At 46.5% G+C, this 23,543-nt stretch overlaps 1 protein-coding gene across 1 annotated transcript in view; it reads right to left on the bottom strand.

Annotated features, from left to right (window-relative positions):
• snd1 (staphylococcal nuclease and tudor domain containing 1) overlaps window positions 1-23,543 on the bottom strand; it is a gene marked incomplete at its 5' end in the record, with an annotated part of 285,561 nt that overhangs the window by 23,784 nt on the left and 238,234 nt on the right. The window contains 2 exon segments of the mRNA XM_042297858.1: window positions 7,719-7,922; window positions 16,820-16,933. Coding sequence (XP_042153792.1) covers window positions 7,719-7,922; window positions 16,820-16,933 — 318 coding nt within the window.

Genomic DNA, 23,543 nt, shown 5'->3' with positions numbered 1-23,543 from the left:
CACTCCATGCAGTTTGGCTTCAGAGCGAAACACTCCACAGAAACGACCAAATTCTTTCTTCAGGAAAATGTGAAGTCCAAGATGGACAAAGGGGGCATTGTTGGGACTGTGTTTCTGGGCCTAAGGAAGGCTTTTGATACTGTTAACCATGAGGTTCTCATCACAAAATTGTCCAAGTTCAACTTTTCCCCTGATACCTTGAGATGGAAGAAATCATACCTCGAAGGCAGAACTCTGTTTCAGAGTGAGCAATGAGCTGTCGCCCACTCTTAGCTATGATGTGGGTGTGCCCCAAGGGTCAATACTGGGGCCCCTCCTGTTCAGCCTGTACATTAATGATCTGCCTTCTGTCTGTACTGGGTCTGAAGTTCAAATGTATGCAGATGATACATTGATATATGTGCATGCAAAGAGCAAACAACAAGCTGCACAAGAACTCACTACTGTAATGGTCCAAGTTACAAAGTGGCTAAGTGACTCATGTTTGCATCTCAATGTGAAAAAAACTGTCTGCATGTTCTTCACAAAGAGGGCAACAGATGCTACTGAGACAGATGTCTATGTATCAGGGGAGAAGCTCCAGGTGGATTCTGATTTTAAGTACCTTGGCATCATACTTGATTCCAACATCTCTTTTAAAAAGCAGGTGAAAAAGGTAATTCAAATAACCAAATTCAACCTAGCTAATTTCCATTTTATACAAAATCGTTTGACTACAGAGGTAGCAAAACTGTACTTCAAATCTATGATACTGCTTGACTAGTTGGGCCCAAGCTTGCTGTACAACATTAAAACCCATTCAGTCTGTCTGCAAACAGGCTCTCAAAGGGCTTGATAGGAAGCCCAATAGCCATAATCACTGTTACATCCTCAGAAAGCATGAGCTCCTGAGTTGGGAAAATCTTGTGCAATTTTCCGATGCATGTCTTGTATTCAAGATCCTAAATGGACAGGCTCCCCTCCACTCAGTATTTTTGTTAAACAGAAAACCCAAACATATGGCAGCAGATCCACAAGGTCTGTCACGAGAGGTGACTGTATAGTTCCCTTAAGGAAAAGCACCTTTAGTAAATCTGCTATCTCTGTGAGAGCTTCCCATGTCTGGAATACACTGCCATCATACACACATAACTGCACCACCTGTCACACTTTCACAAAAAAACATGAAGACATGGCTAAAGGTCAATCAGATTTGTGAACATGGTCCCTAGCTGTGTATTGCTGCTTTCCATGTTGTCTGTTGTCTGTAGCTTGTGAGGTGTGGAAACACTTTGTTGCTTTTATGAAATTTGTCTTGCTGCTTTTTGTCCTATGTTGCTTTGTCTGCATGCTGTGTCTTGCTTGTCCTATGTTGCTTTGTCTGCATGCTGTGTCTTGCTTGTCCTATGTTGCTTTGTCTGCATGCTGTGTCTTGCTTGTCCTATGTTTCTCTGTCTGCATGCTGTGTCTTGCTTGTCCTATGTTTCTCTGTCTGCATGCTGTGTCTTGCTTGTCCTATGGTGCTTTGTCTGCATGCTGTGTCTTGCTTGTCCTATGTTTCTCTGTCTGCATGCTGTGTCTTGCTTGTCCTATGTTTCTCTGTCTGCATGCTGTGTCTTGCTTGTCCTATGTTTCTCTGTCTGCATGCTGTGTCTTGCTTGTCCTATGTTTCTCTGTCTGCATGCTGTGTCTTGCTTGTCCTATGTTGCTCTGTCTGCGTGCTGCGTCTTGCTTGTCCTAAGTTGCTCTGTCTTCATGCTGCTTGTCCTATGTTTCTCTGTCTGCATGCTGTGTCTTGCTTGTCCTATGTTGCTCTGTCTGCGTGCTGTGTCTTGCTTGTCCTATGTTGCTCTGCGTGTGCTCACTGCTCAATAATTGTCTATATTGTAATTGTTTTTAATAACCTGCCCAGAGACTGCGGTTGAAAATGAGCCGGTTGGCTAAAACCAGCACTTTTACTGAAACGTTGATTAATGTGCACTGTCCCTGTAAAAATAAAATAAACTCAAACTCAAGACAGTAGAGTAGCTTGGGAGGGTGATGCGCTATCTCCACCCGACAGTGGAGTAGCTTGGGAGGGTGATGCACTATCTCCACCCGACAGTAGAGTAGCTTGGGAGGGTGATGCACTATCTCCACCCGACAGTAGAGTAGCTTGGGAGGGTGATGCACTATCTCCACCCGACAGTAGAGTAGCTTGGGAGGGTGATGCGCTATCTCCACCCGACAGTGGAGTAGCTTGGGAGGGTGATGCACTATCTCCACCCGACAGTAGAGTAGCTTGGGAGGGTGATGCACTATCTCCACCCGACAGTAGAGTAGCTTGGGAGGGTGATGTACTAGCTGGATACACTGTTGAGCTCTACTACAGAACCACCAGTGAGAGATACAGGAGTGTGTGATCCAGTCTGAATGAATATTATCTCAGTAAGATACTGTGTGTGTGTGTACACATGATGTGTGTGATCCAGTCAATGAATATGAGCTCAGTAATATACTGTGTGTGTGTGTGTGTGTGTACACATGATGTGTGACAGGAGTGTGTGAACCAGTCTGAATGAATATTATCTCAGTTAGATACTGTGTGTGTGTGTGTGTGTGTGTGTGTGTGTGTGTGTGTGTGTGTACACATGATGTGTGACAGGAGTGTGTGTGATCCAGTCTGAATGAATATTATCTCAGATACTGTGTGTGTGTGTGTGTGTGTGTGTGTGTGTGTGTGTGTGTGTGTGTGTGTGTGTGTGTACACATGATGTGTGACAGGAGTGTGTGATCCAGTCTGGATGAATACCAGCTATGTCCTCGTGGAATATCAATGCCCAGCAATATGTGTTTGTATGTAATAAGCCATAAGCCGATGCTGTGTCATTAATCATTGACAATATGCAGGCCAGTAGCTTTCATTTGATCACACATTAGCCAATGCAATACACCTGAGATGTATTCCAGATCCCTGACTGCACTAAAGCAAACAGACGGCTGTTTTGATGCTATAGTAACCTGATATGCAATAACATACTAACCTCTGATTTGAAATGTAATACCTGTGAACATACATATATGTCTATGTCATCACTATGTATTGATGTAATATCCATAAAATGGTAATCCTATTTCTATAGTAATATCAACCATCATTTCTATGTATTACTGTGTAGGCCGAATACTAAGCAACAACTAGCCTATGCAATAACGTGTGTGGGCTCTTCAGCTAGTCCTCTGTGTTGGGGGGCCTCTAGCTAACTGCCCGTCACGGCTCTGTGCTCTTGAAGTTAGCCACTCTGGCCCTGCAGTGATGCATGCCTGGTTTTACTGCGACTGACTCAGACCGTACTCTCCCTATCTCAGCTCTTTATCTTCCCCTCCACACCTCCTCTGGCTGGCTCCCGCCTTCTCTCTCTCTCTCACTCTCTATCCCCCTCACTCTCTCCATTTTATCCTCTCTCTCTATATCTATCCCCCCGCTCTCTCCATTTTCTCCTCTCTCCCTATATCTATCCCCCTCACTCTCTCCATTTTCTCCTCTCTCTCTATATCTATCCCCCCACTCTCTCCCCCTCACTCTCTCCATTTCTATCCCCCTCACTCTCTCCATTTTCTCCTCTCTATATCTATCCCCCTCACTCTCTCCATTTTCTCCTCTCTATATCTATCCCCCACTCTCTCCATTTTCTCCTCTCTATATCTATCCCCCCACTCTCTCCATTTTCTCCTCTCTCTATCATCTCCATCCCTATATCTATCCCCCACTCTCTCCATTTTCTCCTCTCTCTATATCTATCCCCCTCACTCTCTCCATTTTCTCCTCTCTCTATCCCCTCATCCATCTATCCTCTCTATATCTATCCCCCACTCTCTCCATTTTCTCCTCTCTCTCTATATCTATCCCCCTCACTCTCTCCATTTTCTCCTCTCTCTATTTATCCATCCCCCATTCTGTCGTTCTCTCCTCTCTATCCCCCTCACTCTCTCCATTATTTTCCCCTCTCTCTCTCTATATCTATCCCTCTCTCTCTCTATTTATCCATCCCCCATTCTCTGTCGTTCTCTCCTCTCTCTATCGACCTCCATCTTTTTCTCTCCAACAATAATAGCAGCAGGGAAATACATTTATGATTATACTTATATTGTCTATTTTTATTGCAAGGACAATGCTTAAGTGTGTTGTCCATTTGCTACAGGGCATATCCACAAAACAAACAGAGTTTGCCTTCAAATAAATCTAACAAATCCCGCTCTCCTCTATGAAACAAGACCAGCGCCTGAGAACATCAATTTGTCATCTGGAATACAATGATGTCAGGTGGGAAAAAACTGTGTTCATTGTTGTAATATCACAAATGGACGTGGGAGTTTCACCACTAAGCATTCCAGCTTTGAGGAAATGGAAGCTGAGCTCAGTTAGTGGTCAGTTAGTAGTCAGTCTTTAGCTGACAGAGGAGCTTTGTTTGCCAGGGGGACTTTAAAGTGATAAGGTAGAAGGCCTTCAGGGTGCTTTCACCTGTCTAGCCCCTCCCCCCTATTAGACTATTAAAACTATACCACTTTAGACTATATCAATGAAAGAGATGCGCCCAGAGCCTTCACATCCCAGTCTGAACAGGCTGCATCGTTTCAGAGGGAGCAGCACAGGGGACATGACCAGCATAAGACAAACAGGCCTGACAGACTGCATTGCTCTATCAGCCTGTTTCAGTGGACAGCAGGGTTCAGACTGCACGGCTCTATCAGCCTGTTTCAGTGGACAGCAGGGTTCAGACTGCACGGCTCTATCAGCCTGTTTCAGTGGACAGCAGGGTTCAGACTGCACGGCTCTATTAGCCTGTTTCAGTGGACAGCAGGGTTCAGACTGCACGGCTCTATCAGCCTGTTTCAGTGGACAGCAGGGTTCAGACTGCATGGCTCTATCAGCCTGTTTCAGTGGACAGCAGGGTTCAGACTGCATGGCTCTATCAGCCTGTTTCAGTGGACAGCAGGGTTCAGACTGCATGGCTCTATCAGCCTGTTTCAGTGGACAGCAGGGTTCAGACTGCATGGCTCTATCAGCCTGTTTCAGTGGACAGCAGGGTTCAGACTGCATGGCTCTATCAGCCTGTTTCAGTGGACAGCAGGGTTCAGACTGCATGGCTCTATCAGCCTGTTTCAGTGGACAGCAGGGTTCAGACTGCATGGCTCTATCAGCCTGTTTCAGTGGACAGCAGGGTTCAGACTGCATGGCTCTATCAGCCTGTTTCAGTGGACAGCAGGGTTCAGACTGCATGGCTCTATCAGCCTGTTTCAGTGGACAGCAGGGTTCAGACTGCATGGCTCTATCAGCCTGTTTCAGTGGACAGCAGGGTTCAGACTGCATGGCTCTATCAGCCTGTTTCAGTGGACAGCAGGGTTCAGACTGCATGGCTCTATCAGCCTGTTTCAGTGGACAGCAGGGTTCAGACTGCATGGCTCTATCAGCCTGTTTCAGTGGACAGCAGGGTTCAGACTGCATGGCTCTATCAGCCTGTTTCAGTGGACAGCAGGGTTCAGACTGCATGGCTCTATCAGCCTGTTTCAGTGGACAGCAGGGTTCAGACTGCATGGCTCTATCAGCCTGTTTCAGTGGACAGCAGGGTTCAGACTGCATGGCTCTATCAGCCTGTTTCAGTGGACAGCAGGGTTCAGACTGCATGGCTCTATCAGCCTGTTTCAGTGGACAGCAGGGTTCAGACTGCATGGCTCTATCAGCCTGTTTCAGTGGACAGCAGGGTTCAGACTGCATGGCTCTATCAGCCTGTTTCAGTGGACAGCAGGGTTCAGACTGCATGGCTCTATCAGCCTGTTTCAGTGGACAGCAGGGTTCAGACTGCATGGCTCTATCAGCCTGTTTCAGTGGACAGCAGGGTTCAGACTGCATGGCTCTATCTCAGACTGCATGGCTCTATCAGCCTGTTTCAGTGGACAGCAGGGTTCAGACTGCATGGCTCTATCAGCCTGTTTCAGTGGACAGCAGGGTTCAGACTGCATGGCTCTATCAGCCTGTTTCAGTGGACAGCAGGGTTCAGACTGCATGGCTCTATCAGCCTGTTTCAGTGGACAGCAGGGTTCAGACTGCATGGCTCTATCAGCCTGTTTCAGTGGACAGCAGGGTTCAGACTGCATGGCTCTATCAGCCTGTTTCAGTGGACAGCAGGGTTCAGACTGCATGGCTCTATCAGCCTGTTTCAGTGGACAGCAGGGTTCAGACTGCATGGCTCTATCAGCCTGTTTCAGTGGACAGCAGGGTTCAGACTGCATGGCTCTATCAGCCTGTTTCAGTGGACAGCAGGGTTCAGACTGCATGGCTCTATCAGCCTGTTTCAGTGGACAGCAGGGTTCAGACTGCATGGCTCTATTAGCCTGTTTCAGTGGACAGCAGGGTTCAGACTGCATGGCTCTATCAGCCTGTTTCAGTGGACAGCAGGGTTCAGACTGCATGGCTCTATCAGCCTGTTTCAGTGGACAGCAGGGTTCAGACTGCACGGCTCTATTAGCCTGTTTCAGTGGACAGCTGGGTTTTAATCACTGCTCTGACTCTGTTCCAGTGGGTCGTTTCAACACAATACTGTTTACAGTCTCAGTGGCCCAAAGAGGTCAAAGGTGAGCTCCTTGGCGACAAATACACACTATACAGTTACTTATTGACTGACGTGGGCTGACTAAGTGTCTTTCAATGGGTTGTAAAACTTTAGTGGTGGTATAGGGAAACGAGGGTGATTAAGTCTAACATTCTATGTGGGTGTGCATTCATATGTTTATGAGTGTTTGTGTTCTGACCGGTGAGCCCATTTCTGCGTCTTTGTGTGTGAACGTGTGTGTGCCAATTTGTACCTAAATGACAGAGTGGAGTAATGTCGGGGCGTGTAGGAGCGGTAATTGCGCCAGGAATAAATATTTCAGTTTTGTGCCTTTATCTTTCATTTACAGAGAGGCTTTGAGTCTGCCAGCTGAATTAGCATAATGAGGGAAGGCAAACGAGCTGCACTTCATGACATTACAAAATGGCCGCCGTCAGAGGGGCCTGTCCTGCTGAGTGCTAGACGTACCGAGAGGAGAGATGCATCGCTTCCGATCGGTCTTCATTTTGGATTACTAAACATGTCAGCATTTAGCCACATGCTAGCACTTATTCATAACAAAAACACTGACCTGTTAGCATGGTAGCGTGAGGCTAACAGCCTTGTTGAAATAGACTAGACCCTTCACAGCCAGCCACATACACTGTCACCCAGTATCATGTTTTGGCCCTGACAAAGTCACTATGACCTGAAAACATCTGGCACATGTCAGAGTAACCTTTTCTCAACTCTAACGGCAATACATTTGGCCCAATGCCCGCACTGGTACATAAAACACATCTGTTTTGGCCATAGTGCCCTGACAAAGTCACTATGACCTGAAAACGTCTGGCACATGTCAGCGTAACCTTTTCTCAACTCTAACGCCAATACATTTGGCCCAATGCTAGCACTGGTACATAAAACACATCTGTTTTGGCCATAGTGCCCTGACAAAGTCACTATGACCTGAAAACGTCTGGCACATGTCAGCGTAACCTTTTCTCAACTCTAACGCCAATACATTTGGCCCAATGCTAGCACTGGTACATAAAACACATCTGTTTTGGCCATAGTGCCCTGACAAAGTCTAAATAAAAACTGAAAACTTAAGGTAAACATAACTTTCATTTCACTCTTCGAATTCCGCCAAGGCGGCAATTTTCCTACCATTTTCTGCAGGTGCTTCTCTTTCCGCACATCCACCATGACCATGCCCTCCTTGACCAGGCTGAGGCCCACGTCGTCCTTGGAGTCGGCGAACTGCAGTGTGACGTGGGGGCAGGTGACGCCGCTGTGCTCCACGTTGAGGAGACACTGGGTGTTCTGGATGTCCCGCACCAGGCTGTCCACCACGTCAGCACGCGCATCCTCCTAACGGGGGTGGAAGAGGAGGGGAGGTCAAGGGGTTAGGTCACCCTGCTGGAGGCTGTTGAGCCGGAACAGTTTATCCTGAAATCTTTAGTCCTCTAATAAAAGGGACTCATATTGTGCTCAGAGAGCGAGACAAGGAAGCCAATTAGGAGTATTGAGGAGCAATAAGACACACCCCGTGCGGCATGGCTTTAAAAAACAGGGATCAATTGAGTACACCCCAACATCCCCCATTCATCATTGCTCTGTCCCTCTCGCTTGCTCTCCTTCCTCCTTGCCCTGGTCCTGTCTCCATGGCAACCCCCGAGCAAGCTGCCCTTGGGGTGTGAATGTGGTGTGTGTCTCTGTGTGTGTATGTGTGGAGAGGGATGCTGAGTGTTCAAGGGGGAAAACTGAGGGGCTTTTTGTTTCTTCTTCTTCCTGTGGTCAGCTTGTCTCACACTCCGCGGGGGAGCTCAGGGCGAGAGAGGGAGGGAGAGGTGGTGAGAGAGACGGATAGAGGGAGAAAGAGAGCCAAGTGGACTGGGCGAGAAAGAGAGAGCCAAGGGGACAGGGTGGGGATATACAATATGAATGAGGGCCTTCTGCTGAGTGGGACAGGACACTAACAGGGCCTTCTGCTGAGTGGGACAGGACACTAACAGGGCCTTCTGCTGAGTGGGACAGGACACTAACAGGGCCTTCTGCTGAGTGGGACAGGACACTGTAACAAGGTTAGTACTAGCATGCGCCTGAAATGGACCAGTGTGTGGATGGTCATAACTATGCATTCAACTATATATGCTAACAGAGGAAAATGTATTATATATGTCAACATATATGCATGTATTAATATGAATATGTGTCTAAGTGAATGACTGACAGACAGTGTGTGTGTGTGTGTTTCTGTCTGTGTGGCCACTGGCCAGTTTGAGTCACAGCAGGTGAGTGAGAGACCAGGCAGAACCCTCTCTACTCCAGGTGGCAGGGCAGAGAGGACATCTGGGGAGAAACACTGTCACCACGAGTAACAGGCCCAGAGAGAGAGGGAGAGAGGGTAGAGGAAAAAAACAGAGCAAGAGAGATTGAGAGGGAGAGGGCAAGAGAGATTGAGGGGGAGAGAGAAAGCGAGAGAGAGCAAGAGAGAGAGAGAGCAAGAGATTGAGAGGGAGAGAGAAAGCGAGAGAGAGGGAGAGCAAGAGAGATTGAGAAGGAGAGAGGGAGAGAGATTGAGAGCGAGAGAGAGAGAGCAAGAGAGAGAGCAGGAGAGATTGAGAAGGAGAGAGATTGAGGGAGAGAGAGAGCAAGAGATTGAGAGGGAGAGAAATGCAAGAGCGATTGAGAGGGAGAGAGAGAGCGTAAGAGAGATTGAGATCTGACCAGAGATTTAGGAACAGAAGAGAGGAGAGAAATATTAGCTGAAAGAGAGAGAAATGATATAAAGAAGATGGGTAAGTACCCCTGAGATAAAGAAAACATTTGCTTTGGCAATGTAAACATATTTTCCCATTCCAATAAAGCCCCTTGAATTGAATAAAGAAAACAGGAACCAAACAAGAGCCAACAGAAGCAGAGAGAGACAGAGAGAGAGAAATAAAAGAGCCAGAAAGAGGGAGGTAGATAAAGAAAGGGAAATGGTGAAAGAGACAGATCAAATGAAAGAGCGGTAGAAAGACAAAGGTAGAGAGAGAAAAAGGGGGAGAGCGAGGTAGAGAGAGGTAGAGAGCTGTGTCAGCTGTAGAGAGTGGAGGTGAGGCTGAGGCCTGGGCGGACAGATGGCCTACATCACCCTGCTGCAGCTTCACACTGACTCAGTGGAGAGGGGACAGCACACACACCTTGAACTCAGACACACACTCGAAAATAAACAAATATACATATTGGGTAAGGACACACACATTACAAACACACGCATGGACAGACACACACACACACACACACAAACAGATGGACGCACACACACACACAAAAACAGTTCCCATAGCAACGATTAAAACATTCCCAAACCAGAAACCGTGGATTGATGGCAGCATTCGCGTGAAACTGAAAGCCCGAACCACTGCTTTTAATCAGGGCAAGGTGACCGGAAACATGACCGAATACAAACAGTGTAACTATTCCCTCCGCAAGGCAATCAAACAAGCTAAGCGTCAGTATAGAGAAAGTAGAATCTCAATTCAACGGCTCAGACAAGAGGTATGTGGCAGGGTCTACAGTCAATCACGGATTACAAAAAGAAAACCAGCCCAGTCACGGACCAGGATGTCTTGCTCCCAGGCAGACTAAATAACTTTTTTGCCCGCTTTGAGGACAATACATTGCCACTGACACGGCCCGCAACTAAAACATGTGGACTGTCCTTCACTGCAGCCGACGTGAGGAAAACATTTAAACGTGTCAACCCTCGCAAGGCTGCAGGCCCAGACGGCATCCCCAGCCGCGCCCTCAGAGCATGCGCAGACCAGCTGGCTGGTGTGTGGCTGGTGTGTTTACGAACATATTCAATCAATCCCTATCCCAGTCTGCTGTTCCCACATGCTTCAAGAGGGCCACCATTGTTCCTGTTCCCAAGAAAGCTAAGGTAACTGAGCTAAACGACTACCGCCCCGTAGCACTCACTTCCGTCATCATGAAGTGCTTTGAGAGGCTAGTCAAGGACCATATCACCTCCACCCTACCTGACACCCTAGACCCACTCCAATTTGCTTACCGCCCAAATAGGTCCACAGACGATGCAATCTCAACCACACTGCCCTAACCCATCTGGACAAGAGGAATACCTATGTGAGAATGCTGTTCATCGACTACAGCTCGGCATTTAACACCATAGTGGCCTCCAAGCTCGTCATCAAGCTCGAGACCCTGGGTCTCGACCCCGCCCTGTGCAACTGGGTACTGGACTTCCTGACGGGCCGCCCCCAGGTGGTAAGGGTAGGCAACAACATTTCCACCCCGCTGATCCTCAACACTGGGGCCCCACAAGGGTGCGTTCTGAGCCCTCTCCTGTACTCCCTGTTCACCCACGACTGCATGGCCACGCACGCCTCCAACTCAATCATCAAGTTTGCGGACGACACAACAGTGGTAGGCTTGATTACCAACAACGACGGGCTGTATCACCGCCTGGTACGGCAACTGCTCCGCCCACAACCGTAAGGCTCTCCAGAGGGTAGTGAGGTCTGCACAACGCATCACCGGGGGCAAACTACCTGCCCTCCAGGACACCTACACCACCCGATGTCACAGGAAGGCCATAAAGATCATCAAGGACAACAACCACCCGAGCCACTGCGTGTTCACCCCGCTATCATCCAGAAGGCGAGGTCAGTACAGGTGCATCAAAGCTGGGAACGAGAGACTGAAAAACAGCTTCTATCTCAAGGCCACCAGACTGTTAAACAGCCACCACTAACATTGAGTGGCTGCTGCCAACACACTGACTCAACTCCAGCCACTTTAATAATGGGAATTGATGGGAAATTATGTAAAATATATCACTAGCCACTTTAAACAATGCTACCTAACATAATGTTTACATACACTACATTATTCATCTCATATGTATATGTATATACCGTACTCTATATCATCTACTGCATCTTTATGTAATACATGTATCACTAGCCACTTTAACTATGCCACTTTGTTTACATACTCATCTCATATGTATATACTGCACTCAATACCATCTACTGTATCTTGCCTATGCCGCTCTGTACCATCACTCATTCATATATCTTTATGTACATATTCTTTATCCCCTTACACTTGTGTCTATAAGGTAGTAGTTTTGGAATTGTTAGCTAGATTACTTGTTGGTTATTACTGCATTGTCGGAACTAGAAGCACAAGCATTTCGCTACACTCGCATAAACATCTGCTAACCATGTGTATGTGACAAATAAAATTTGATTTGATTTTACACACAAACACAGATAGACGCACACACACACACACACAAAAACAGACAGACGCACACACACACACACACACAGACACACACGATCGGGCACACACACACGAACAGAATCACAAAAATAGACATCCTAGGCTAGGACACACACTAAGCTTAGACAGATGTAAAAACACACCATTTCAGTTCAGACCAAACCATGTGTTTTGATCTTAGCTATGTGATCCCCACTCAGACCAAACTATGTGTTTTGATCTTAGCTATGTGATCTCCACTCAGACAAACCATGTGTTTTGATCTTAGCTATGTGATCTCCATTCAGACAAACCATGTGTTTTGATCTTAGCTATGTGATCCCCACTCAGACAAACCATGTGTTTTGATCTTAGCTATGTGATCCCCACTCAGACAAACCATGTGTTTTGATCTTAGCTATGTGATCCCCACTCAGACAAACCATGTGTTTTGATCTTAGCTATGTGATCCTCACTCAGACAAACCATGTGTTTTGATCTTAGCTATGTGATCCCCACTCAGATCATTACGGGCTTCTGAGAAATCCAGGGTTTTAACAGAGTTACAACACTGCTATAACACTAAAGCACGTCAGAGTGCTTGACATAGTATAAACACAGAGTGTTGAGTCAGACACACCCAGATACACAAGTACAGACCTAGAGTGATTAAAGACTAGGGCTCTTAAACACACTCTGCCCGATTATTAGTGTGTGCGTGTATATATATATATATATATATATAGACTGTACAGTATGTACATACACTGTATATACACTGCTCATACTTAAGCCATAAGGCCCGAGGGGGTGTGGTATACAGTGGGGCAAAAAAGTATTTCGTCAGCCACCAATTGTGCAAGTTCTCCCTCTTAAAAAGATGAGAGAGGCCTGTAATTTTCATCATAAGTACACTTCAACTATGACAGACAAAATTAGAAAAGAAAATCCAGAAAATCACATTGTAGGATTTTTAATGAATTTATTTGCAAATTATGGTGGAAAACAAGTATTTGGTCAATAACAAAAGTTTATCAATACCTTGTTATATAGCCTTTGTTGCCAATGACAGATGTCAAACGTTTTCTGTAAGTCTTCACAAGGTTTCACACTGTTGCTGGTATTTTGGCCCATTCCTCCATGCAGATCTCCTCTAGAGCAGTGATGTTTTGGGGCTGTTGCTGGGCAACACGGACTTTCAACTCCCTCCAAAGATTTTCTATGGGGTTGAGATCTGGAGACTGGCTAGGCCACTCCAGGACCTTGAAATGCTTCTTACGAAGCCACTCCTTCGTTGCCCGGGCAGTGTGTTTGGGATCATTGTCATGCTGAAAGACCCAGCCACGTTTCATCTTCAATGCCCTTGCTGATGGAAGGAGGTTTTCACTCAAAATCTCACGATACATGGCCCCATTCATTCTTTCCTTTACACGGATCAGTCGTCCTGGCCCCTTTGCAGAAAAACAGCCCCAAAGCATGATGTTTCCACCCCCATGCTTCACAGTAGGTATGGTGTTCTTCATTCATTCATTCTTTGTCCTCCAAACACGACGAGTTGAGTTTTTACCAAAAAGTTCTATTTTGGTTTCATCTGACCATATGACATTCTCCCAATCTTCTTCTGGATCATCCAAATGCTCTCTAGCAAACTTCAGACGGGCCTGGACATGTACTGGCTTAAGCAGGGGGACACGTCTGGCACTGCAGGATTTGAGTCCCTGGCGGCGTAGTGTGTTACTGATGGTAGGCTTTGTTACTTTGGTCCCAGCTCTCTGCAGGTCATTCACTAGGTCCCCCCGTGTGGTTCTGGGATTTTTGCTCACCGTTCTTGTGATCATTTTGACCCCACGGGGTGAGATCTTGAGTGGAGCCCCAGATCAAGGGAGATTATCAGTGGTCTTGTATGTCTTCCATTTCCTAATAATTGCTCCCACAGTTGATTTCTTCAAACCAAGCTGCTTACCTATTGCAGATTCAGTCTTCCCAGCCTGGTGTAGGTCTACAATTTGGCTTCTGGTGTCCTTTGACAGCTCTTTGGTCTTGGTCATAGTGGAGTTTGGAGTGTGACTGTTTGAGGTTGTGGACAGGTGTCTTTTATACTGATAACAAGTTCAAACAGGTGCCATTAATACAGGTAACGAGTGGAGGACAGAGGAGCCTCTTAAAGAAGAAGTTACAGGTCTGTGAGAGCCAGAAATCTTGCTTGTTTGTAGGTGACCAAATACTTATTTTCCACCATAATTTGCAAATAAATTCATTAAAAATCCTACAATGTGATTTTCTGGATATTGTTTTCTCATTTTGTCTGTCATAGTTGAAGTGTACCTATGATGAAAATTACAGGCCTCTCTCATCTTTTTAAGTGGGAGAACTTGCACAATTGGTGGCTGACTAAATACTTTTTTGCCTCTCTGTATGGCTAATAAAGCATGGCTAAGGGCTGTTCTTAGGCACAACGCAACGCGGAGTGGGAATTGACAGTTCAACAGTTTCCCGTGTGTAAAAATAATGTTTTACCGCCCAAAGGACATCAAGCCAACTTGACACAACTGTGGGAAGCATTGGAGTCAACATGGACCAGCATCCCTGTGGAACGCTTTCGACACCCTGTAGAGTCCATGCCCCCATGAATTGAGTCTGTTCTGAGGGCAAAAGGTGGTGCAACTCAATATTAGGAAGGTGTTCCTAATGTTATGTATACTCATATACACACACACACACACACACACACACACACACACACACACACACACACACACACACACACACACACACACACACACACACTTCATATATGTATGTGTGTATGTATGTGTGTATGTGTATGTACAGTGCCTTGCAAAAGTATTCATCCCCCTTGGCATTTTTCCTGTTAAGTTGCATTACAACCTGTAATCTAAATATATTTGTATTTGGATTTCATGTAATGGACAGACACAAAATAGTCCAAATTGGTGAAGTGAAATGAAAAAAAAAAAATACTTGTTTCAAAACATTATACAAGAAAAAAGAAGGAAAAGTGGTGCGTTCATATGTATTCAACCCTTTGCTATGAAGCCCCTAAATAAGATCTGGTGCAACCAATTACCTTCAGAACTCACATAATTAGTCAAATAAAGTATGTATATACACCTGTTCTGAAAGGCCCCAGAGTCTGCAACACCACTAAGCAAGGGGCACCACCAAGCAAGCGGCACCATGAAGACCAAGAAGCTCTCCAAACAGGTCAGGGACAAAGTTGTGGAGAAGTACAGATCAGGGTTGGGTTATAAAAAAATATCAGAAACTTTGAACATCCCACAGAGCACCATTAAATCCATTATTAAAAAATGGAAAGAATATGGGACCACAACAAACCTGCCAAGAGAGGGCCGCCCACCAAAACTCATGGACCAGACAAGGAGGGCATTAATCAGAGAGGCAACAAAGAGACCAAAGATAACCCTGAAGGAGCTGCCATCTCTACAGCGGAGATTGGAGTATCTCTCCATAGGACCACTTTAAGCCGTACACTCCACAGAGCTGGGCTTTACGGAAGAGGTAGCATAGTGGTTAGAGGTAGTTAGAGGTAGCCTAGTGGTTACAGCGTTGGACTAGTAACCAGAAGGTTGCAAGTTCAAACCCCCGAGCTGACAAGGTACAAATCTGTCGTTCTGCCCCTGAACAGGCAGTTAACCCACTGTTCCTAGGCCGTCAGTGAAAATAAGAATTTGTTCTTAACTGACTTGCCTAGTTAAATAAAGGTTAAAAAAAAAAAAAAAGGAAGAGTGGCCAGAAAAAAGTCATTGCTTCAAAGAAGAAAATATGCAAACACCTTTGGTGTTCACCAAAAGGCATGTGGGAGACTCCCTAAACATATGGAAGAAGGTATTCTGGTCAGATGAGACTAAAATGTAGCTTTTTGACCATCAAGGAAAACGCAATTTCTGGCGCAAACCCAACACCTCATCACCCCAAGAACACCATCCCCACAGTGGTGGTGGCAGCATCATGCTGTGGGGATATTTTTCATCGGCAGGGACTGGGAAACTGGTCAGAACTGAAGGAATGCTGGATGGCACTAAATACAGGGAAATTCTTGAGGGAAATCTGTTTCAGTCTTCCAGAGATTTGAGACTGGGACGGAGGTTCACCTTCTAGCAGGACAATGACCCTAAGCATAGTGCTAAAGCAACACTCGAGGGGTTTAAGGGGAAACATTTAAATGTCTTGGAATGGCCTAGTCAAAGCCCAGACCTCAATCCAAATGAGTATCTGTGTTATAACTTAAAGATTGCTGTACACCAGCAGAACCCATCCAACATGAAGGAGCTGGAGCAGTTTTGCCTTGAGGAATGGGCAAACATCCCAGTGGCTAGATGTGCCAAGCTTATAGACACATAAGAGACTTGCAGCTGTAATTTCTGCAAAGGGTGGCTCTACAAAGTATTGCCTTTGGAGGGGGGGGGGATAGTTATGCACATTCTTTTTTTTGGTCTTATTTCTTGTTTGTTTCATAATACAAAATATTTAGCATCTTCAAGTGGTAGGCATGCTGTGTAAATCAAATGATACAAACCTCCCAAAAAACATAATCAAATCAAATGTATTTTTTCAAATCAAATGTATTTATATAGCCCTTCATACATCAGCTGATATCTCAAACTGCTTAACAGAAACCTGGCCTAAAACCCCAAACAGCAAGCAATGCAGGTGTAGAAGCACGGTGGCTAGGAAAAACTCCCTAGAAAGGCCAAAACCTAGGAAAAAACCTAGAGAGGAACCAGGCTATGTGGGGTGGCCAGTCCTCTTCTGGCTGTGCCGGGTGGAGATTATAACAGAACATGGCCAAGATGTTCAAATGTTCATAAATGACCAGCATGGTCAAATAATAATAAGGCAGAACAGTTGAAACTCAGGTTGTAAGGCAACAAAATAGGAAAAATGCTAAGGGGGGGTGAATACTTTCGCAAGCCACTGTGTATGTATGTGTCTGTGTGTACAAAACTTACGTCTTGTGGGACCTGGATGTAGGCGAAGGTGTACTCAGTGGCTTGTGCAGCCAGGGCCCGAGTGCTGAAGGCCGGGGGAATGACAGCCAGGCGCGTGGACGGCACTATCTCCCTCTGTGGAGGTAGAGAAGTAGAGAGAGAGAGGAGAGAGAGAGCAGAGAGCAGGAGAGAGAGCAGAGAGAGAGAGAGGCAGAGAGAGGGAGAGAGGCAGAGAGAGAGAGAGAGAGGCAGAGAGAGAGAGAGAGGCAGAGAGAGAGAGAGAGAGAGAGAGAGCAGAGAGAGAGAGGCAGAGAGAGGAGAGCAGAGGAGAGAGAGAGAGAGGCAGAGAGAGAGAGAGAGAGAGGCAGAGAGAGAGAGAGAGGCAGAGAGAGAGAGAGAGGCAGAGAGAGAGAGAGAGAGGCAGAGAGAGGCAGAGAGAGAGAGAGAGGCAGAGAGAGAGCAGAGAGAGGCAGAGAGAGAGAGAGAGAGAGGCAGAGAGAGAGAGAGAGAGGCAGAGAGAGCAGAGAGAGAGAGGCAGAGAGAGAGAGAGGCAGAGAGAGAGAGGCAGAGAGAGCAGAGGAGAGAGAGAGAGAGAGAGAGCAGAGAGAGAGAGGCAGAGAGAGAGAGAGAGACAGAGAGAGAGAGAGGCAGAGAGCAGAGAGAGCAGAGCAGAGAGAGAGGCAGAGAGAGAGAGAGGCAGAGAGAGAGAGAGGAGAGAGAGAGAGAGAGAGAGAGAGAGAGAGAGAGAGAGGCAGAGAGAGAGAGAGAGAGAGAGAGAGAGAGAGAGAGAGGCAGAGAGAGAGAGAGAGGCAGAGAGAGAGAGAGGCAGAGAGAGAGAGAGCAGAGAGAGGCAGAGAGAGGCAGAGAGAGAGCAGAGAGAGAGAGGCAGAGAGAGAGAGGCAGAGAGAGAGAGAGAGGAGAGAGAGAGAGGCAGAGAGAGAGAGGCAGAGAGAGCAGAGAGAGGCAGAGAGAGAGCAGAGAGAGGCAGAGAGAGAGAGAGGCAGAGAGAGAGGCAGAGCAGAGAGAGAGAGGCAGAGAGAGAGAGGCAGAGAGAGAGGCAGAGAGAGAGAGAGAGAGAGAGGGGCAGAGAGAGAGAGAGAGGCAGAGAGAGAGAGGAGCAGAGAGAGAGAGAGAGGCAGAGAGAGAGAGAGGCAGAGGCAGAGAGAGATAGAGGCAGAGAGGCAGAGAGAGAGAGAGAGAGCAGAGAGAGAGAGAGCAGAGAGAGAGAGAGGCAGAGAGAGAGAGAGGCAGAGAGAGAGAGAGAGAGAGAGGCAGAGAGAGAGAGGCAGAGAGAGAGAGGCAGAGAGAGGCAGAGAGGCAGAGAGAGAGGCAGAGAGAGAGAGAGAGGCAGAGAGAGAGAGAGAGAGGCAGAGAGAGAGAGAGGCAGAGAGAGGCAGAGAGAGATAGAGAGAGAGAGAGATAGAGAGAGAGAGGCAGGTTTTAACAGGCCTTTATTGCACCATGCAGAGCTTGGATGTGATGCATCCTCAACAGAATCAAAGAGCGCAACACAGAAACACTTTCACCTCAATTAGAGCTTCTTTCATCCACAAAACAAATACCTCACTTAACTACTACATAGACCATTGCTGTAAGCCCAAATATTCAAAGACTGGGTCTGAAAGAGGAGAGAGATATGGAGGGATATCAACAAAGAGAGAGAAAGAGAGATATGGAGGGATATCAACAAAGAGAGAGAAAGAGAGATATGGAGGGATATCAACAAAGAGAGAGAGAGATATGGAGGGATATCAACAAAGAGAGAGAGAGAGAGATATGGAGGGATATCAACAAAGAGAGAGAGAGAGAGATATGGAGGGATATCAACAAAGAGAGAGAGAGATATGGAGGATATCAACAAAGAGAGAGAGAGAGAGAGAGATATCAACAAAGAGAGAGAGAGAGAGATATGGAGGGATATCAACAAAGAGAGAGAGAGAGATATGGAGGATATCAACAAAGAGAGAGATATGGAGGGATATCAACAAAGAGAGAGAGATATATGGAAGGATATCAACAAGAGAGAGAGATATGGAGGGATATCAACAAAAAGAGAGAGAGATATGGAGGGATATCAACAAAGAGAGAGAGAGATATATGGAAGGATATCAACAGAGAGAGAGAGATATGGAGGATATCAACAAAGAGAGAGAGATATGGAGGGATATCAACAAAGAGAGAGAGAGAGAGAGATATGGAGGGATATCAACAGAGAGAGAGAGAGGGAGAGAGAGAGAGAGAGATATGGAGGGATATCAACAAAGAGAGAGAGATATGGAGGGATATCAACAAAGAGAGAGAGAGATATATGGAGGGATATCAACAGAGAGAGAGAGATATGGAGGGATATCAACAAAGAGAGAGAGATATGGAGGGATATCAACAAAGAGAGAGAGAGAGAGAGAGAGATATCAACAAAGGAGAGATGGAGGGATATCAACAGAGAGAGAGAGAGAGAGAGAGAGAGAGGGAGAGATGGAGGATGGAGGGATATCAACAAAGAGAGAGAGAGATATGGAGGATATCAACAAAGAGAGAGAGATATGGAAGGATATCAAGAGAGAGAGAGAGATATGGAGGGATATCAACAAAGAGAGAGAGATATGGAGGGATATCAACAAAAGAGAGAGAGAGAGAGAGATATGGAGGGATATCAAGAGAGAGAGAGAGAGAGAGAGAGAGAGAGATATGGAGGGATATCAACAAAAGAGAGAGAGAGATATGGAGGGATATCAACAAAGAGAGAGAGAGAGATATGGAGGGATATCAACAAAGAGAGAGAGAGAGATATGGAGGGATATCAACAAAAGAGAGAGAGAGATATGGAGGATATCAACAAAGAGAGAGAGATATGGAGGGATATCAACAAAGAGAGAGAGATATGGAGGGATATCAACAAAGAGAGAGAGATATGGAGGGATATCAACAAAGAGAGAGAGATATGGAGGGATATCAACAAAGAGAGAGACAGAGAGAGAGAGAGATGGAGGGATATCAACAAAGAGAGAGACAGAGAGAGAGATAGAGGGATATCAACAAAGAGAGAAAGAGAGATATGGAGGGATATCAACAAAGAGAGAGAGATATGGAGGGATATCAACAAAGAGAGAGAGATATGGAGGGATATCAACAAAGAGAGAGAGATATGGAGGGATATCAACAAAGAGAGAGACAGAGAGAGAGAGATATGGAGGGATATCAACAAAGAGAGAGAGATATGGAGGGATATCAACAAAGAGAGAGACAGAGAGAGAGAGAGATGGAGGGATATCAACAAAGAGAGAGACAGAGAGAGAGATATTGAGGGATATCAACAAAGAGAGACAGAGAGAGAGAGATGGAGGGATATCAACAAAGAGAGAGACAGAGAGAGAGATATTGAGGGATATCAACAAAGAGAGACAGAGAGAGAGATATGGAGGGATATCAACAAAGACAGAGACAGAGATATTGAGGGTTATTGAGAAAGAGATGGAGAAAGGGAGAGCCAGTTTAACTGAAGTCTCTTAGACCAGGGGTTCTCAAACTGAGTCCTGGGGCCCCCCTGGGAACACATTGTGGTTTTTGCCCTAGCACTACACAGCTGTTTCAAATGATCCCAGCATGATGATAAGAAGGTTATCTGAATCAGCTGTGTAGTGCTTGGGCAAAAAACTAAATGTGCACCGACTTAGAGGGCTAACTCACAATCCTCTCTCTGCTCAGCAGAGCCCTGATATAATAGCTAGAGATAACCACAAACTTCCTATCTGACGACAACAGCAGTGTCAACACAAACTTCCACAAACCTCCTATCTGATAACAGCAGTGTCAAGACACTCAGGCAGTCAGTCTACTTTTGTCATTTTGCTCCAAAAACCAAGATGACGCAGCCACAAAACAACTGTAGACCAAAAGATTGTAGAACCCCACCTCGATTCATTCCTTTTCATTTAGTTTCAATTGGAATGTTGGTTAAAAGGTGCATGTTCCAGGCACAGAGAGACACAGAGTCCCATGGAAAACTCAGAGGAAGGCTGGGACACAGAGTCCCATGGAGAACTCAGAGGAAGGCTGGGACACAGAGTCCCATGGAGAACTCAGAGGAAGGCTGGGACACAGAGTCCCATGGAAAACTCAGAGGAAGGCTGGGACACAGAGTCCCATGGAAAACTCAGAGGAAGGCTAGGACACAGAGTCCCATGGAAAACTCAGAGGAAGGCTGGGACACAGAGTCCCATGGAAAACTCAGAGGAAGGCTAGGACACAGAGTCCCATGGAAAACTCAGAGGAAGGCTGGGACACAGAGTCCCATGGAGAACTCAGAGGAAGGCTGGGACACAGAGTCCCATGGAGAACTCAGAGGAAGGCTGGGACACAGAGTCCCATGGAAAACTCAGAGGAAGGCTAGGACACAGAGTCCCATGGAGAACTCAGAGGAAGGCTGGGACACAGAGTCCCATGGAAAACTCAGAGGAAGGCTAGGACACAGAGTCCCATGGAGAACTCAGAGGAAGGCTGGGACACAGAGTCCCATGGAAAACTCAGAGGAAGGCTGGGACAGAGGAAGGCAGGGACAGAGGAAGGCAGGGACAGAGGAAGGCTGGGACACAGAGTACCATGGAAAACTCAGAGGAAGGCTGGGACAGAGGAAGGCAGGGACAGAGGAAGGCAGGGACAGAGGAAGGCTGGGACACAGAGTACCATGGAAAACTCAGAGGAAGGCTGGGACAGAGGAAGGCTGGGACAGAGGGAGGCTGGGACAGAGGGAGGGAGAGAGAGGGGAGTGTACAGTAAGAGAGGGGAGAGTACAGTAAGAGAGAGGAGAGGGAAGACCTTGAGGGAATGACCTCTCTATGTTTCTCTTTCTCACCACACGCACACACACACACAGGATTTAGGTCACAGAATGAGTGGGTAGTAGAAACGTGAGTTTGAAGTGAGGTAGGTGGACGTGATGCACCTTGAGGCAGACACACACACAAACAGACACACTGGGCCTGTGGAATTAATATGGGACACCATTGGAGAGTAGAGGACATGTTTAAGCCTTAATGACCCATGGTTTAATAGGTGAATGTTTGGACTGCCCACACAGAAGAATAAATAATATTAATGACAGGAAAAATGGGAGATTTATTTAAGCCATATAGTTTGATAGCACAGTAAATGTGGAAATTATGACCAAATACGATCTGTTCTATGGTTATATGCAAATGACCGGGCAGTAATTTAGGCCGGACGATTTGATTAGGATGGAAAGACATGTTGATGTAAAAAGCTAAACGACAATAATAACTGAGTGAGAGAAAGAGATGGAGAAAACATTAAAATGTGAGAACAAGAAATAGGGAATTATATAAAAGGAGATTGAGCAAAATGAGACAGACAAGAGAGAGGAAAGAAATGGAGGAAGAGAATGCGATAGAGAGGTAGAGAAAGCGATAGAGAGGTAGAGAAAGCGATAGAGAGAGAGGTAGAGAAAGCAATAGAGAGAGGTAGAGAAAGCAATAGAGAGAGGTAGAGAAAGCGATAGAGAGGTAGAGAAAGCAATAGAGAGAGGTAGAGAAAGCGATAGAGAGGTAGAGAAAGCAATAGAGAGAGGTAGAGAAAGCGATAGAGAGGTAGAGAAAGCGATAGAGAGGCTAGAGGGACAGACAAGAGAGAGGAGAGCCAGAGAGATTAAAAACATAGGAGATATAGAAAGAAAGAGAGGGAGAGAGCCCTCCATAGCAGCAGCTTCCCAGTTGTTGTGGGGGCTCCCAGCCAGCTCAGAGAGAATCACACTTTCAGCAACATGCCAGGACACATCACGTCTGCCATACTCAGCCCTGGGCGCCCGCTATGAGGTCACCGTCCCGACGCACACAAAAGCACCGCACTGCACCATGGGTAATCTCCCATGGGGGGAGGATCGGCTGGATGGGCCACTTTGTGGCGGTGGTACGTCACAGATGTGCAGAGATGCGTACACACACGGGGGGAGATGAACGTTACCCTCGGTATCCCAAGGCTTAGAGAAATATTGATGATTGCCAGTTCCAGCATCAAGACGCCGATGATGAGTATTCCTGTGTTAAACAGTAAAAAAGCCATCAAGCGGGTGAAGACACTAAGGGGGACACTAAGAGACGTATGCGGTGCTTTCGTCATCCAGAGTATATAGAAAGAGAGAAAAGGCCTGCAGAGCCATTTCCCACACTAACAGCTCAGATAGGGATTATATTACTGGGAATATGGTGCTCTGAAGACAGAAACAACAAAGCCTCAACTACATAGGACATGATTGATGCCCTGCTTGATGGCGCTGTACGGCTAGTGATTTTGATTCTGGGAAAGTGAATCCTGTGAATGGCATTCAGCCACAGAGTTCACCACAGATGGCCATTAACTAGGCTGGTGCTCGATGCTAACCCGATAGAGCATCATCTGAGCCAGAGGAGAGACATAGAACCATCCTTCAAAGGACAAGTGATAGTTCTTTAATGATGGCTACTTACCACTACACTTATCGTTGTCGAGCTGAAGTCAGCTCCAAATGCATGTGGACCCACACACATGAACGACACACACACACACACACACACACACACACACACACACACACACACACACACACACACGAACGGACACAGAGACACACACGAACGGACACAGAGACACACACGAACGGACACAGAGACACACACGAACGGACACAGACACGAACGGACACAGACACACACACGAACGGACACAGACACACACACGAACGGACACAGACACA

Source organism: Oncorhynchus tshawytscha, linkage group LG15 (genome assembly GCF_018296145.1).
Source record: "Oncorhynchus tshawytscha isolate Ot180627B linkage group LG15, Otsh_v2.0, whole genome shotgun sequence".
In the NCBI taxonomy this organism is placed as follows: domain Eukaryota; kingdom Metazoa; phylum Chordata; class Actinopteri; order Salmoniformes; family Salmonidae; genus Oncorhynchus; species Oncorhynchus tshawytscha.
This window is presented reverse-complemented; position numbering and strand designations above follow the sequence as displayed.